The sequence below is a fragment of the Lissotriton helveticus genome, chromosome 1_1 (assembly GCF_964261635.1).
Source record: "Lissotriton helveticus chromosome 1_1, aLisHel1.1, whole genome shotgun sequence".
In the NCBI taxonomy this organism is placed as follows: Eukaryota; Metazoa; Chordata; class Amphibia; order Caudata; family Salamandridae; genus Lissotriton; species Lissotriton helveticus.
The window spans coordinates 1,279,655,655-1,279,671,146 of NC_136057.1; the positions used below are offsets into that span (position 1 = coordinate 1,279,655,655).

Below are 15,492 nucleotides of genomic sequence, written 5' to 3' on the forward strand. Positions count from 1 at the left end.
AGGCAGCGCGACATCCTCTAGATACGCAGTTATGACGGGTTGTGTGGTCAGCAGACGGGACTTGTATAGCGCGCTGTAATGTGTCACAAAGGCCTCGTGTATCTGCACCTGTGTGTACACCGTTGGGCCAGCCAACGATTGTACCGCTGTCACTGGCGTTACGCGGGTCTCGCGTTGTGTCAGCCACACCAGCAGCTTGCCAGGTTTGTCTCCAGTGTGATGTGAGCGGGCCTTGTAGTTGATGTTTTTCAACCTGTCAATCAGTTTGTCATGTTCTGCCCGCGCCTGTAATAAGTCAGTGTTTGTGTCTGTGGCTGCTGCCTGCTCCAGTCGCAGCAAGTCTGATTCTAGGCGTCGGAGATCTGCCTCTAATTGCCGTCGGGAATGGGCCTGAGTGCCTAGACATTGCCCCCTGAGGACCACTTTAAAGGCGTCCCACTCGATCTGTGGTGTCGATGCCAAGCCTGCGTTGTCTTCGAAATACTGCGCTGTCTGTGTGCATATGGAACCCCTAAATGTGCCGTCTAGTAATAGGTCAGGTTGCAACCGCCATGTGGGTATCGGTGGCCAGGGTTGGTCCCACATCAGGTCCAAGAGGTGCGGGTTGTGGTCGGAGTGTGTGCGGCCCATGTAACAGGTGTTCGTGACATTAGGTATGAGCTCACTGGAGACCATGTACCGATCAAGGCGTACATGCAGGGCGTGTGCTCCCGAGTAATATGAGTAGACTCTGGAGTGTGGATTGCGAGTGCGCCACGCATCTTGCAGACCCCATTGTGTGGACCACGCCTGCAGTGCTTTCGTAGTGGTCCGCGCCTGTGAGTTGGGTGGTGTAGGATGAGAGCGGTCTAGTGCCAAATCTAGTGAGCTATTGTAGTCCCCGCCAAGTACCCAGGGGATTCCATGCCAAGGGGCCAATGTGTGCGACAATTGGGTAAGGAAGTCTGCCAACCCCGCGTTAGGCGCAAATACTGAGGCTAGTACCAGTGGGTTGCCATCTAACCTGCCGTGGATTGCTACGTATCTGCCCTCGGGATCTATGTGTACATCTTGTGTGGCCATGGAGTGCCCGGCTTGACCCACACCAGTGTCCCCCGAGCGTACGACGAGAATCCTGTAGCATAGAGCTGTCCGCGCCACCTGCGCCGCAGCGTGGGAGTTTCCGTGGTGTTAAGGTGTGTTTCTTGTAGGAGGGCAATTTGTATGTGATGGCGTTTGAGGTATGAATAGATTTGGTAACGTCGGGATGGCGTATGTATACCCCTCACATTCCACGTACATATCTTAATGGCCGACATTACAATATTGCAAAAAAAAACCCCACCCATCCCTCCCTCCACCACCCCATGCATTTTGTGCCCGCCGCCATGTGAACGGTCCCTGCCATCAAGTAAGCGCCTAATGTGGCACACCACTTCACTGTGACCATAGGAGGGGAAAAAAACATGGCTAACGGAACAGTAAGCCAATGAACATTATGAACCTTCAAAATACCAAAAGGTCGGATGCGAAACGTGCTCCCGCCCATACTCTCTAGGAGAGCAACAAAATTCAAGTCTAAGGGGGTGGTTGTGCTATATGCACGAAATCAGTTGGTTTGTGTCAATATGGTTGTGGAACGAAGGCCTATCACCTTCCCGGGAGGAATGTATCAGTCTAGGCCGCCCTTGCAGACAGTGAACCCATCATGCACATGCACAAAACTCCATACATTACGTGCTCCAATCGAACCGCCACCAGGCAAAGCAAAGCGTCCCTGTAGCTGCACTCCGATCGAGCGCAGGTCACCACCGCCGATTCCAGGACTCATGTTCATTGGGGGGTTGTTCGGCGTGTGTGAGCCGCGTGCGCAGCATGTAGGGTTGGGGGTGTAGTCCGCTGCCGTGATCAGTTCTTGCTGCAGCTGCGTTGCCTTAGGTCCGTTGCGGTGGTCAGTTGCAAACGTTCTTGTAGAGTGCCGTGCTCGTCGCGTGGTCAGCTGATGTAGTCCGCCGTTTGGGGAGTGACATCAGGTCGGTCCTCCGAGGTCGGGGAGTCCGGCACACCATAGATGGCTTCATCGTCACTTTGGAGGTCCTGTGCGCTGCCGCCCGCCACCTCGCTCTGTGCAGGGGATCCGCTGAGTTCCATCACCAGGCGGAGGGTGTCCTGTTTCTCCTGCCGCCTGGCATCCGCTGGAGGGGGAGTTCTTGTCGCTGCTCGCGATCCCGGCTGAGAGCCCTGGCGGGGTCGTCGTCTTCGCCTGTGATTACCGGATTGTCGCCGGGGCACAGGACCCGCTGTCGTTTTGGGTTCTGTATCTACTCCGCTGTCCAGCCAGGTTTCCACCTCCGTGGGGTCCGTAAAGAAATGAGTTCGTTCTCCCGCCATGACCCTCAACTTCGCGGGAAATAGCAGTCGGTACTGGAGACCTATCTGTCTCAGTCGCTTTTTCACCGCCATAAAGTCATGTCTTTGCCGCTGGACCTGTACAGTGTAGTCTGGGAAGAACATCACCGACGCGTTCTCGATCCGGACCTCTTGGAGCTTGCGTGTTTCTCGCAGTATGGAGTCTCTGTCCCGATAGTTCATTATGCGGAGTAGCATGGGTCTCGGGTTGGAGCCTGTCGTCAGAGGTTTGGTGGGGACCCTGTGAGCTCGTTCTATAACGAAGTGCGGGGAGAGCGATCCTTCCGGTAGTATGCCCTTCAGCCACTGCTCCATGTGTTCCTCTGGGGACCTCCCTTCCCATTTCTCTGGAACCCCGACCAAGCGTACGTTGTTCCTACGGGTCCTACCTTCCGCGTCTTCAGCCCTGTCCTCCAAGAACTCCACCCTGTTCAATAAGTCCTGTATGTGCTTATGTGACTGGTCGGTTCGAGGCTGAAGTGTCTGTAGTGTGCCTTCTAGGGCTGTGGTGCGTTCCGCTAGTTTTTTATGATCTGCCCTCAGGTGCGTGAGGTCGATGACCACGCTGTCAATTTTGGTGGCCAAGGAGGTGCGGGTTAGGTTTATTGACTCCTCGAGCCTCTCCATCGCCGCCAGCATGGTGTCCAGTTTAGCCGCCGTTTGGTCCGGGTCAGCGTTCTTCCCGGTCTTGTCCATCTTGGCCTTTGGGTTTGTGTTGCCGGTTCCGGTTCTTGTTCTGGGCCCGTTAGACATCTGCACCACCTCGTCGTTCCTGGTCCAGTAGCGTGTCTCACCCTCAGAGGACCAGCACGTGTGCGCGGCTGTCCAGCCGCGGGGTAGGTGATCACCGCACAGTGTCCGTGGCCCCCAAGTGGGCGTGCGCTCGGGTCAGTGGCCTGTGGCGCCTCGCGTCTGTCGGGATGGTGTGGTTGGGCTGGTGCGTGGCGCATGGTTAGCGTGCGTCTCACTGTGGTGGGTTAAGCACTGTGGTGGGCCATGTGGGTTGTAGCGGCACTCTCGTGGCGTAGGTGGTGCTGTGGGCGTTTTGTTTCCTGGGCCGAGGGTGCCCGTATGGTCCCACCGTCTCTGGCCAACACGTGGGCGCGTTTTATCTAATGCGACGTTGGTTAGGCTGGTGCCGCCGCATTGTCGCGCATCACGGGCCGTCCGCGGTCGTCTAGCCCCGTCGCCGTTAACTTCTCAGCAAAGGAGCAGGGCGTCTGGGCTGGGGTATGCCTCTGTGGCCGGTGGGTCGGTTCCGCTCTTTCCGCCTCTTGGTCGTGCCGGTCAGAGCGGCTCCATCCGGCCTCGTGTAGCTGTACTGCTGGTGTGGTGTCTGAGCAGGCAGCACTCAGCTAGCAGATCCTCCGATCGGGCCAGGCCAGGTATCGCAGTTCGTCTCCGCACTCACCCCAGCGTCGCGTGGTCTCAGTGCGTGCAGGCCTCAGCTTCGGGCCTGCAGCTCCAGCCGAAGCCTCGGACTTTCCTGGACGCCTCCCGAGATCGGGAGCGATGTCTGCGGCTGTTGTGCCGCGGAACCTCCGTTGCACCTCGGGTGTGCCGATTTTCCCCAAAGTCGGCCGGGAGGTCGGCAATGGTGTCCGGCGGCAGCGCCAGTGATTTTCTGCCGTCTGCAGGCGGTGATTTACCGGATAAATGCACCGGGAAGGCGAGCTCGGCGCGGAGCTCTACTCCAAGGCGGCCATTCCCGTTGCGTGCTTAGCCACTCCCCCATTAAGACATAATTTATATCTCATTTCATGTTTTGCCTGCTGTCATTAATTGGCACATTTTAGTGTTTGTAAACAGATATTGCATTGATCGATGAGTGTTTGTGTCATGTGGTCGTACGGTGCCTACCTAGGTGCTGTAGATGCAGGTAGTAGAGTGACAGCTTGATAGGTATGTGTATAATAAACAGCAAACAGTGTGTTGTGTGGTTTCCTCTTTCCTGTAGGAACTGCACGTTTGTTGGGTAACATAAACTTTAAGATGGTGCCAGACTGATTCCATGAATCCCCTCAAGATATGTTGTCCTATAGGCCAGCTAGCTCACAGTGTCACCATAAGCACCCCTAAACCTAGACAGGTAGCGAAGGGCTTGGGCAGCCACAGAACATGACAACCCTGATCCCCCCCCAGGAATTTCGGTAAAAGACTTAGAACCGTTATGCTCAGGCACTCGTGCTCTCTCTCTCTCGTTCTTGGAGAAATATTACAAAGAATGCACTGTGGGGCGTTTTTAATATTTATTGATCCATTTTGATTCTTGTATAGAATATATGTGCTGCAATGATGAATAGACGGAAGCAGATGAGTAATTTGAAGTATAAGGACAGTGAACGAATAAGCAGTTCCACCATCTTGCCAAACAATGTATATATGCGAGCATATAAAACAATATTTAGATAGCGTACTCCTACTATAAGTTCCTTAACCTAAATGTCTAGGGTGTGTGGGTATTTTTCCGAGAATCCCGCTGTGGATGATCCAACTCCTGTTACCTGAAGGGAGAGTATTTAGGTCCCCGTCTTTGTCATAGTTTGGACAGCCCTCCTCGCAGAAGGATCCGCTAGCAGTTGGGCTGAGGTTTCAGCATGTGGTGGCCTCACAATGACAGCAAGTGCTCCTCTGCCTAAACCTGGAAATGCTTGTTTATTTATTACAAAAGGCATCCTTACTCCAAGCCGCAACCTTAGTTAGGCCGCCATTATTTATGTTCTATAGATAGCTGTGTCGCCACATGGACTAAAAACAAACAATCACATTTACACAATGTATGCTCAGACCTTGTACAGGATGTTCAGGGTATCGGCATAGTGTCCTTACGGAGTGGAATTTGTAAGCTAATGTAGCTTCATAGAAACTAATCCTGAATTGTCCTGCACGCAGATGTGTCAAAAGTCAATGTGTGATGGAGACGGCAACTTAGGAAAAATGTGTACGTGTAAAATGGCAGTGTTTCCCACTGGGCTTAACTGAGACATATGACATGGGATTGTTGGGTTTTATGAAAATTAGCTGTTTACTGTTGTCTTTAGGACTGTTTTACACTGCGTATTGATCTGATTACAAATCAAGATTATGTGCTTGCTGATAAAATGTATGAGGTACATATTGAAAAGAGGTAGCATTTGCGGTCTCACTTTAGTCCCCCTTCCAATCCTTCTTGGCTGCACGGACTAGGCATTGACCAAATAGTTGAAATAAAAAGCTAAACATTTACATTATGTATCTGTTAACCCTAATAAAGTTTGCTGTTTTCATTCTGACATGTTATTTTGTTTTCTTGCAGGCTTATGAGTGGAGTCAAGAATAATGTTGGTCGGGGGATAAATATTGCGTTAATAAATGGTAAGTTTTGTGATTGCGTTGCTAAACCTGCAGGCCCTCAATTTTAAATAACGCTTATGGTGTGTGTTTCAGGAAGTATATATACATTAGCAGTGGAAGACTGCACTCTGGTTTTCAGACAAGATGCGTTGCACAAACATTGATGCACTGAAATGTGTTAATAGTGTGAAATGTGAAATGCACAATCCAAATGCCTGTTAATGCTCTATGTTAACATGTGCCCAAGCTCTAGGTAAACCAGTGTACGTCCTCCATGAGACTGAGACATGTCAACTTTTAGAATCTGTCCTGTGGCTCCCGCCGAATTGCCTAGTTATTTGCTGCACAATTTGTATTTTGAAGTTGGTGTCAAGTAATAACCTAATACGTGCACATTATGAAGAGCTTGGCTCATAGTGACATTAAGATCTGTGAAGCTAGTCCTGCCTGTTGCCCTGCCTGTAGATTTGTTTGAATGCGATTTTTTTTTAGGAATTTTCTCTTGATAAAAATAAAACACAATACATCGAGAAGGCCAATGCCTGACTTGTGTTTAATGCAAAATAGTGTCAAAGTATACAAAACATTATTGGGTGGAAGGCTTGAATTCATCTCTGGCACTGGTAATTACTCGGGCCACATTACAGTCCACCATTATTTGCACACCATGCCACCTCAGTTTAGACCCAAGCATCAGCAGATCATTCTTGAGCCTGCCCCAATGTGAGCAGTCCAGCCTGAACTTCCAGACCAGGTCTTCCCTGACCTGGAACACTAGCAACCCTGGGCCGTTTTCGCCCTAATTTGGGCTCATCAGCCAGGTATAGCTTGTATCCAGTGACCGTGTACACAGGACCCACGCCTGGGCATACCCATCCGACTTAGGGTGGAATGGGTCAAAATAAAACACAACGAGAAGATCAAAGATCAAAGCCTAAAGTGATGGGTGGAATGCTTGCGCTAATCTTAGCCGCTGGTAATTACTCTGGCTGCATCCCAGTCCATCATTATTTTGCACACTGTGCCACCTCAGTTTGGACACAGCCAAATGCAAATCAGTTGTGACCTTGCTCCAGTTGAACAGAACTGCAAGGCAACAGGCCATTGGAGCAGGATCCAAACTGATTTGCATATGGCTGGGACTAAACTGAGGTGGCATGGTGTGCAACATAATGATGGACTGGAATGCGGCAAGATAATTACCAGTGGCTGAGTTTAATTCAAGCATTCCACCTATCACTTTTTGTATGCTTTAATGCAAAATAGCAGGTAGCACAACAAATAAACAAAAATCAATTGGATTTCAACTGACCAGAACTCTCACTAGAAAGAGTCAGTTGGAACCTAATGTTAATCTATATAAAAATCAGAACAGTTTATATGTTTTCTCTCAGTCCAAGTCTGTGGAGCCTAATCTTTTGACCATCATTTGCTACTTGCAGCAAAACGTAGCTAATCAGCAAGTAGCAGGATCTTCTGTTTGAGGAAGCACGCGAAGTCCTTGTAGAGAAGATAATCTTTTCATGAATAGAATACTATGCTCATTATTCACCCAAAATCCTGCTTCCAGTAACAAATTGGATAAATAGAGCATTAATCCATCTTTTAATGCATGTTTAGATTTTATTGCATACTGAGACCCAAGTGAATCCTAGACTCCACTGACATATTAATACATCCTGTGGTGTAAAACGTGGATGCTTTACGCACTCATTTTTAGGTCCCGCGTGGCGTACTGCGCCCATGCGCAGTCGTGCTCGCGAGATTTTATGTCTCTTAGTAAACTTCACTAGGAGGGTTAAGCCCCGCCGCTCTTCTCCATTGGCTGGCCTCCTAAATGGTGGCCAGCCATTGGAAAAGAGGTCCTAGTGCCATTCTTCTTTCTCTTTAAGCCCCGTCTTTTTCAGATTGACTTCCCCGACTTACTGCTGGCGTAAAAGGTTTCTTATCTTTTTTATGGGTCCAGATGATGGGTCCAGATGACCCCATAAAGAAGATAAGGAACCTTTTACCCCAGCAGGCAGTCGAGGAGGTCAATCTGAAAAAGACGGGGCTTAAAGATTAAAGGCAGCGCTTTCCCTTTCTCTGCCGTTTCTACGATGAGCTGACTGCAGCCCTATACACCGCAACTCGGAGCCTCCGGAACTGTGAGTACAGCCTCCTTGCTGTCCTGCGTGGTGGCCATCCCTAAACTTGTTACCATTGCCAGTTGCTGCTCACGATCCGCATCTCTGGCCGCCATTTCAGCGTGTGATTGAGTTTGAGTTTGTTATTTATAGAGCGCACGTTCACCTGGCGGTTTCATGGCGCTATGATGTACTGAACCTCAGAGACCCAGAAGGTCGAGAGGGAGTAGAGTGGTTTATAGTGGGAAGGCTTGTAGAAAGAGAAAGGTTTTTAACGCCTTTCGGAAGTGAGAGTATTGCCTGGAAGATCTGAAGTGAACCGGTAGCGAGTTCCAGAAGGTAGGGGCGAGTGTGGAGAATTTTGAGCCCCCCCAATTTTTGCGCATGAAGCGGGAAACTGACAGCAGATGTTGAGAAGATGAGCGCAGTACCCGGGCGAGGGCATAGGCTTTGATTTCAGAGGAGACAAAGGCAGGGGCGGAACCGACCCGAGCCTGAAAAGTGATACAACCCATCTTGAACTGAGATCGTTCTCGGATGGGGAGCCAGTGCAAGGACTTGAGGAGCGGGGTGACGGGATGGAATTTGGCCAGATTGTAGACTAGGCGGGCAGCCTGGTTTTGGACCAGCTGTAGTCGCTGCATACTGTATGCGGGCATGCCACAGTATAGGGCGTTGCCGTAGTCTAAGCGCGAGATAACCAATGCCAGGACAATGAGTTTTAGGGCAGAGAAGGAAAAAAAGCGGGAGACCTTACGGATGGTGCGAAGTGAAAGAAAAGAAGAGGACACCCCTGAACTAACCTGGGAGTGCAGGGTGAGTTGATCGTTCAGCTTGATCCCGAGCGTTTTCACAGAGGAAGAAGGAGAGGGAGAGGGACCTAGGGAGGAGGGCCAAAAAAAGGGGGGTCCAGGGACTGGAGCAACCAGCTGTCAAAACCAGCTCGGTTTTGTCTGGATTCAATTTCAGGTGGTTGTAGTTCATCCAGTCCCAGATGAAGATCATAATAGATTGGAACTTGGCCATAGAGTCAGGGGATGGTGACAAAGAAAAAATAAGCTGGAGGTCGTCCGCATAGTTATAGACAGAGACCTCCATTTGCTGAAGGGCAAAAATGAGGGGGGGCAATGTACAGATTAAACAGAAGTGGGGAAAGGGAGGAGCCCTGAGGAACCCCGCATTGTACCTTCCGTGGATCTGCCGAGAAATCACCCAGGCGCACCGCTTGGGTGCGGTCCCTGAGGAAAGAGGACAGCCAGACCAGGGCTGAGCCTCCAACGCCTGCCGCCCCGACACGGGAGAGTAAGATGGAATGATCAACCGTGTCAAAGGCGGCAGAGAGGTCGAGGAGGACCAGAGCCTGGGGAAGGTTGGTGTCCATGCCCTCTTTGAGGTTGTCGAGGACCGATAGCACCACCAACTCCGTGGAGTGTGCGGGGCGGAAGCCGGCCTGACGGGGGGCTAGCACCTCGTTTTCCTCCACGTAGGCAGTGAGCGCTTTGGCCACATGTCGCTCCAATACTTTCCCCAGGAAGGGCAGTAGAGAGATGGGGCGATAGTTGACAGGCGCGGTAGGGTCAGCGCCAGGTTTTTTAAGAATGGGGACGATGATGGCTGATTTTAGGGATGGAGTAACAATGCCCTGAGACAGAGAGTTGTTAAGAAAAGTAAGAGGGGGTTGCACACAGACCGAGTAGATGTGCCTGAGAATGTGAGCAGGACAAGGGTCTAACGGGGAACATGATTTGACCAGGGGGAGAAGGGAGAGCACTGCAGCATCGCCTGCCAGCAGATGAGCCGGCGCCCGGCAGCGGTCCCCAGCAGCAACACCCGCAGGCCTCCAGAGTACACGTTTGCCATGGGTCCCAGCACTCAGCCCTCCGCTGCAGCTGGGGGCCATCCACCGCTGTCCTGTACTGCCAAGCCGGGTTTGGGTATCCGGGGGCCACCACACACAACGGGTCCCTTTCGGTCACTACCGGGTCCGGTCATGGTCCTTCGCTGTGGTGCTGCCAGTCCCCAGGTGCTCAGTTCGGAGGGGCAGCACACCAAGCATGGGTCCGCCTCACCTACATGTCAATAGAGGGAGGAGGGAAGGAGCAGTCGTCAGTTCACCCCAACAGGTCCCGGTCAATCATGGTGCTGGGCGTATCAACCTGGAGTTACAGAGACAGGCAGCCACTCATCAGGCAGCTCTGCAAATGGCACCATGAGTTCTGCTCCCAACTAGGCCCTGCCCGGGCCTCTGGCAACGATACGTATTTGCTGGCATTGAGGGCTGATCCAGCCCTGGTTACCCCTTAACAGGCATGCAGAGGGTACCCACAAGTATTTTCCTATGGAATGCACAGTCCGGATTCAGGATGATGAAGGATTTTGTCATGGGCCACCGGAGCTCTGGGCTTACGTCCTGTCGACCATGTTGCTATGCGCCCCCCCACCTCCACCCACCCAGTATATATACTTAGCCTTAGTGCTAAGAATACTGGAGTATGTGTGGGGACCCAAAGCAACCACACATTTTCGGAAGCTATAAGCCTTTACTCCACTCTGAAAAATATTTTAAATGTGGAGGGAAATAAAGTTTCAACGTGGAAATTGCCCTTTTCGACAGACTTGATGTGAATTATTTGCACAGTGGGCAGTCTGCAGACTTCCGTCTTCAAGAGGTATCGAACATATATATTTCAAGGCGTACTGGGGACGATATTTTTTCACTCCTTCAAAACATATGTACATCTTTATTTGTATAAGCTTCATTTTCTCAGCGACGCAGAGGACGAAATAGCCCGTATTGAATAAAGGCTTTTACAAGTAGTATATTCTCTTTATAAAGTACGCATCTTGAACCAGGCACCACAGGCCTGGTCTCCTAGGGCCTTTCAATCATCCCATGCTTCCACCCCCTCCCTTTCCGAGATCCTCCATGGTCTCTTGTGCAAAGACTTAAGCCGCCATCGGGGAAGTGACATCTTGCTTCCAGCCCTGGCAATACAGCCACATTTCCTACTTGAAAGACAAACATTGCACCCCCTACAGTTGGCATTGTGCCTGCTTGCGTACTATTGTCTTACCCTTGAGCAGGCCCTGGTCTAAAAAAAAAGTACTGATTGTTGTTTTTATTGCAAATACACTTATAAAGAAAGGTCTGGCAGTTAACCGGAAGTGAATAGCTGCCATTACACCAGGGTGTGTCTTCTGTAATAAAGGGTTTGCGGGCAGGTTGAACTGGGTGGACCTTGTGACCCGGCTGAGAATTTATGTAAATGCCAAGAAGCACTTGCGCTCCACCTGTCTACTCCTCTTCAGTGGTTATTCTTTGCTTAAAGCACCAGATTTAGATCCAAGATTTAGATTTGCCTGTTTAGATCCAAGCTAAAAACATACCTGTTCTCACGCTGCTAGTTGTCTAATCTCTGATGTCTCTGTCCTCAGCGCCGGGACACCCCCGGTGGGGGTAGCCGTGCGCTCTATCAAATTCCATAAATAAAAAGAATAATAAATAAATAATCCTTTCAGGCCACTTGTAAGTTAATTGAAACACACGATGTTTACAATGTGTACCAGCCTTCTTTCCTGCAACGTCACACCCATGAATTAAGCACTTACCACAAAACCAAATTAGTTGTGAAAACTAGAAGGCTGACATCTCTGGCCTCGCTTCTGTTAGACCATAGCATTCGACTAGAATAGATGGAGAGCACAAAAATCCTGCTTGAATAACATGTTGGATGTGTTCTACTATTTTTGGACTTTTAAGCACAGCAGGCTTTTACAGCCACTTCTACTGAATGTCTTTCTTAACTAGCTTTCTGCAATGAGTGCCTCTCAGCCAGTACTTGCCTTTTAGCTATCTGCACTCTGGGGCTTGTAGTTCCCCCATTTTGAGGTCTCGTGTGGCGTACTGCGCACATGTGTAGTCGAGCTGTGTGTGTGTGTGTGGCTCAGTGTGTGTGTGGGGCTCTGTGTGTGGCTCTGTGGGTGTGTGTGGAGTAGCCCACACACCACATCCACCACATCCACCACCACATCCACCACCTCCACCACCACCACATCCACCACCACCACATCTACCACCACCACATCTACCACCACCACATCTACCACCACCACATCTACCACCACCACATCTACCACCACCACATCTACCACCACCACATCCACCACATCCACATCCTCCACATCCACCACCACCACATCCACCACCACATCCACCACCACCACAACCCCCACATCCACATCTACCACCACCACATCCACCATCACCACATCCACCACCACCATATCCACCATCACCAGCACCACATCCACCGCCACCACATCCACCACATCCACCACATCCACCACCACCACATCCACCACCACATCCACCACCACCACAACCCCCACATCCTCATCTACCACCACCACATCCACCATCACCACATCCACCACCACCATATCCACCATCACCAGCACCACATCCACCGCCACCACATCCACCACATCCACCGCCACCACATCCACCGCCACCACATCCACCACCACATCATCCACCACCACATCATCCACCACCACATCATCCACCACCACATCATCCACCACCACATCCACCACCACCACATCCACCACCACCACATCCACCACCACCACATCCACCACCACCACATCCACCACCACCACCACATCCACCACCACATCCACCACCACCACCACATCCACCACCACCACATCCACCACCACCACCACATCCACCACCACCACATCCACCACCACCACATCCAGCACCACATCCACATCCACCACATCTACATCCACTGTCACATCCACCACCACCGCATCCACCACCACATTCACCACCACCGCATCCATCACATCCACCACCACCACATCCACCTCCACCACATCCACCTCCACCACCACATCATCAATCGCCACAACCACCACCGCCACATTCACCGCCACCACATCCACCGCCACCACATCCACCGCCACCACATCCACCGCCACCACATCCACCGCCACCACATCCACCGCCACCACATCCACCGCCACCACATCCACCGCCACCACATCCACCGCCACCACCACATCCACCGCCACCACCACATCCACCGCCACCACCACATCCACCACCACCACATCCACCACCACCACATCCACCACCACCACATCCACCACCACCACATCCACCACCACATCCACCACCACATCCTCCACCACCACCACATTCGCCACCACCACCACATTCGCCACCACCACCACATTCGCCACCACCACCACATTCGCCACCACCACCACATTCTCCACCACCACCACATTCTCCACCACCACCACATTCTCCACCACCACCACATTCTCCACCACCACCACATTCTCCACCACCACCACATTCTCCACCACCACCACATTCTCCACCACCACCACATCATCCACCACCACCACATCATCCATCACCACCACATCCACCACCACCACATCCACCACCACCACATCCACCACCACCACATCCACCACCACCACATCCACCACCACCACATCATCCATCACCACCACATCCACCACCACCACATCATCCATCACCACATCATCCATCACCACCACATCCACCACCACCACATCCACCACCACCACATCCACCATCACCACCACATCATCCATCACCACCACATCATCCATCACCACCACATCATCCATCACCACCACATCATCCATCACCACCACATCCACCACCACCACATCATCCATCACCACCACATCCACCATCACCACCACATCCACCATCACCACCACATCCACCATCACCACCACATCCACCATCACCACCACATCCACCATCACCACCACATCCACCATCACCACCACATCCACCATCACCACCACATCCACCACATCCACCACCACCACATCCACCACCACATTCACCACCACCACGGCATCCATCACATCCACCACATCCACCTCTACCACATCATCCACCACCATCTCCCCCACCACCACCACATCCCCTACCACCACCACATCCCCCACCACCACCACATCCCCCACCACCACATCCCCCACCACCACATCCCCCACCACCACCACATCCCCCACCACCACATCCCCCACCACCACATCCCCCACCACCACATCCCCCACCACCACATCCCCCACCACCACATCCCCCACCACCACATCCCCCACCACCACATCCCCCACCACCACATCCCCCACCACCACATCCCCCACCACCACATCCCCCACCACCACATCCCCCACCACCACATCCCCCACCACCACATCCCCCACCACCACATCCCCCACCACCACATCCCCCACCACCACATCCCCCACCACCACATCCACCACCACCACATCCACCACCACCACATCCACCACCACCACATCCACCACATCCACCACCACCACATCCACCACATCCACATCCACCACCACCACCACATTCACCACCACCGCATCCACCACCACCGCATCCATCACATCCACCACCACCACATCCACCTCCACCACATTCTCCACCACCACCACATTCTCCACCACCACCACATTCTCCACCACCACCACATTCTCCACCACCACCACATTCTCCACCACCACCACATTCTCCACCACCACCACATTCTCCACCACCACCACATTCTCCACCACCACCACATCCACCACCACCACCACATCCACCATCACCACCACATCCACCATCACCACCACATCCACCATCACCACCACATCCACCATCACCACCACATCCACCATCACCACCACATCCACCATCACCACCACATCCACCATCACCACCACATCCACCATCACCACCACATCCACCACCACCACCACATCCTCCACCACCACCACATCCACCACCACCACATCCACCACCACCACATCCACCACCACCACATCCACCACCACCACATCCACCACCACCACATTCACCACCACCACGGCATCCATCACATCATCCATCACATCCACCACATCCACCACATCATCCACCACCACATCCACCACATCATCCACCACCACATCATCCACCACCACATCATCCACCACCACATCATCCACCACCACATCCCCCACCACCACATCCCCCACCACCACATCCACCACCACCACATCCACCACCACCACATCTACCACCACCACATCCACCACCACCACATCCACCACCACCACATCCACCACCACCACATCCACCACCACCACATCCACCACCACCACATCCACCACCACCACATCCACCACCACATTCACCACCACCGCATCCATCACATCCACCTCCACCTTCACATACTCCACCACCACCACATTCTCCACCACCACCACATTCTCCACCACCACCACATTCTCCACCACCACATTCTCCACCACCACATTCTCCACCACCACATTCTCCACCACCACATTCTCCACCACCACATTCTCCACCACCACATTCTCCACCACCACATTCTCCACCACCACATTCTCCACCACCACATTCTCCACCACCACATCATCCACCACCACATCATCCACCACCACATCATCCACCACCACATCATCCACCACCACATCATCCACCACCACATCATCCACCACCACATCATCCACCACCACATCATCCAGCACCACATCATCCAGCACCACATCATCCAGCACCACATCATCCAGCACCACATCATCC

The 15,492-nt window shown here is 52.3% G+C and overlaps 1 protein-coding gene across 2 annotated transcripts in view; it reads left to right on the forward strand.

Moving 5' to 3' along the window:
- Nucleotides 1-15,492, forward strand: part of FAM3C (FAM3 metabolism regulating signaling molecule C) — a 429,441-nt gene that overhangs the window by 261,527 nt on the left and 152,422 nt on the right. For both annotated transcript variants that reach the window (XM_078680653.1, XM_078680664.1), the window contains exon 6: nt 5,684-5,742. In XM_078680653.1, coding sequence (XP_078536779.1) covers nt 5,684-5,742 — 59 coding nt within the window. The remainder of the gene's footprint in view (nt 1-5,683; nt 5,743-15,492) is intronic.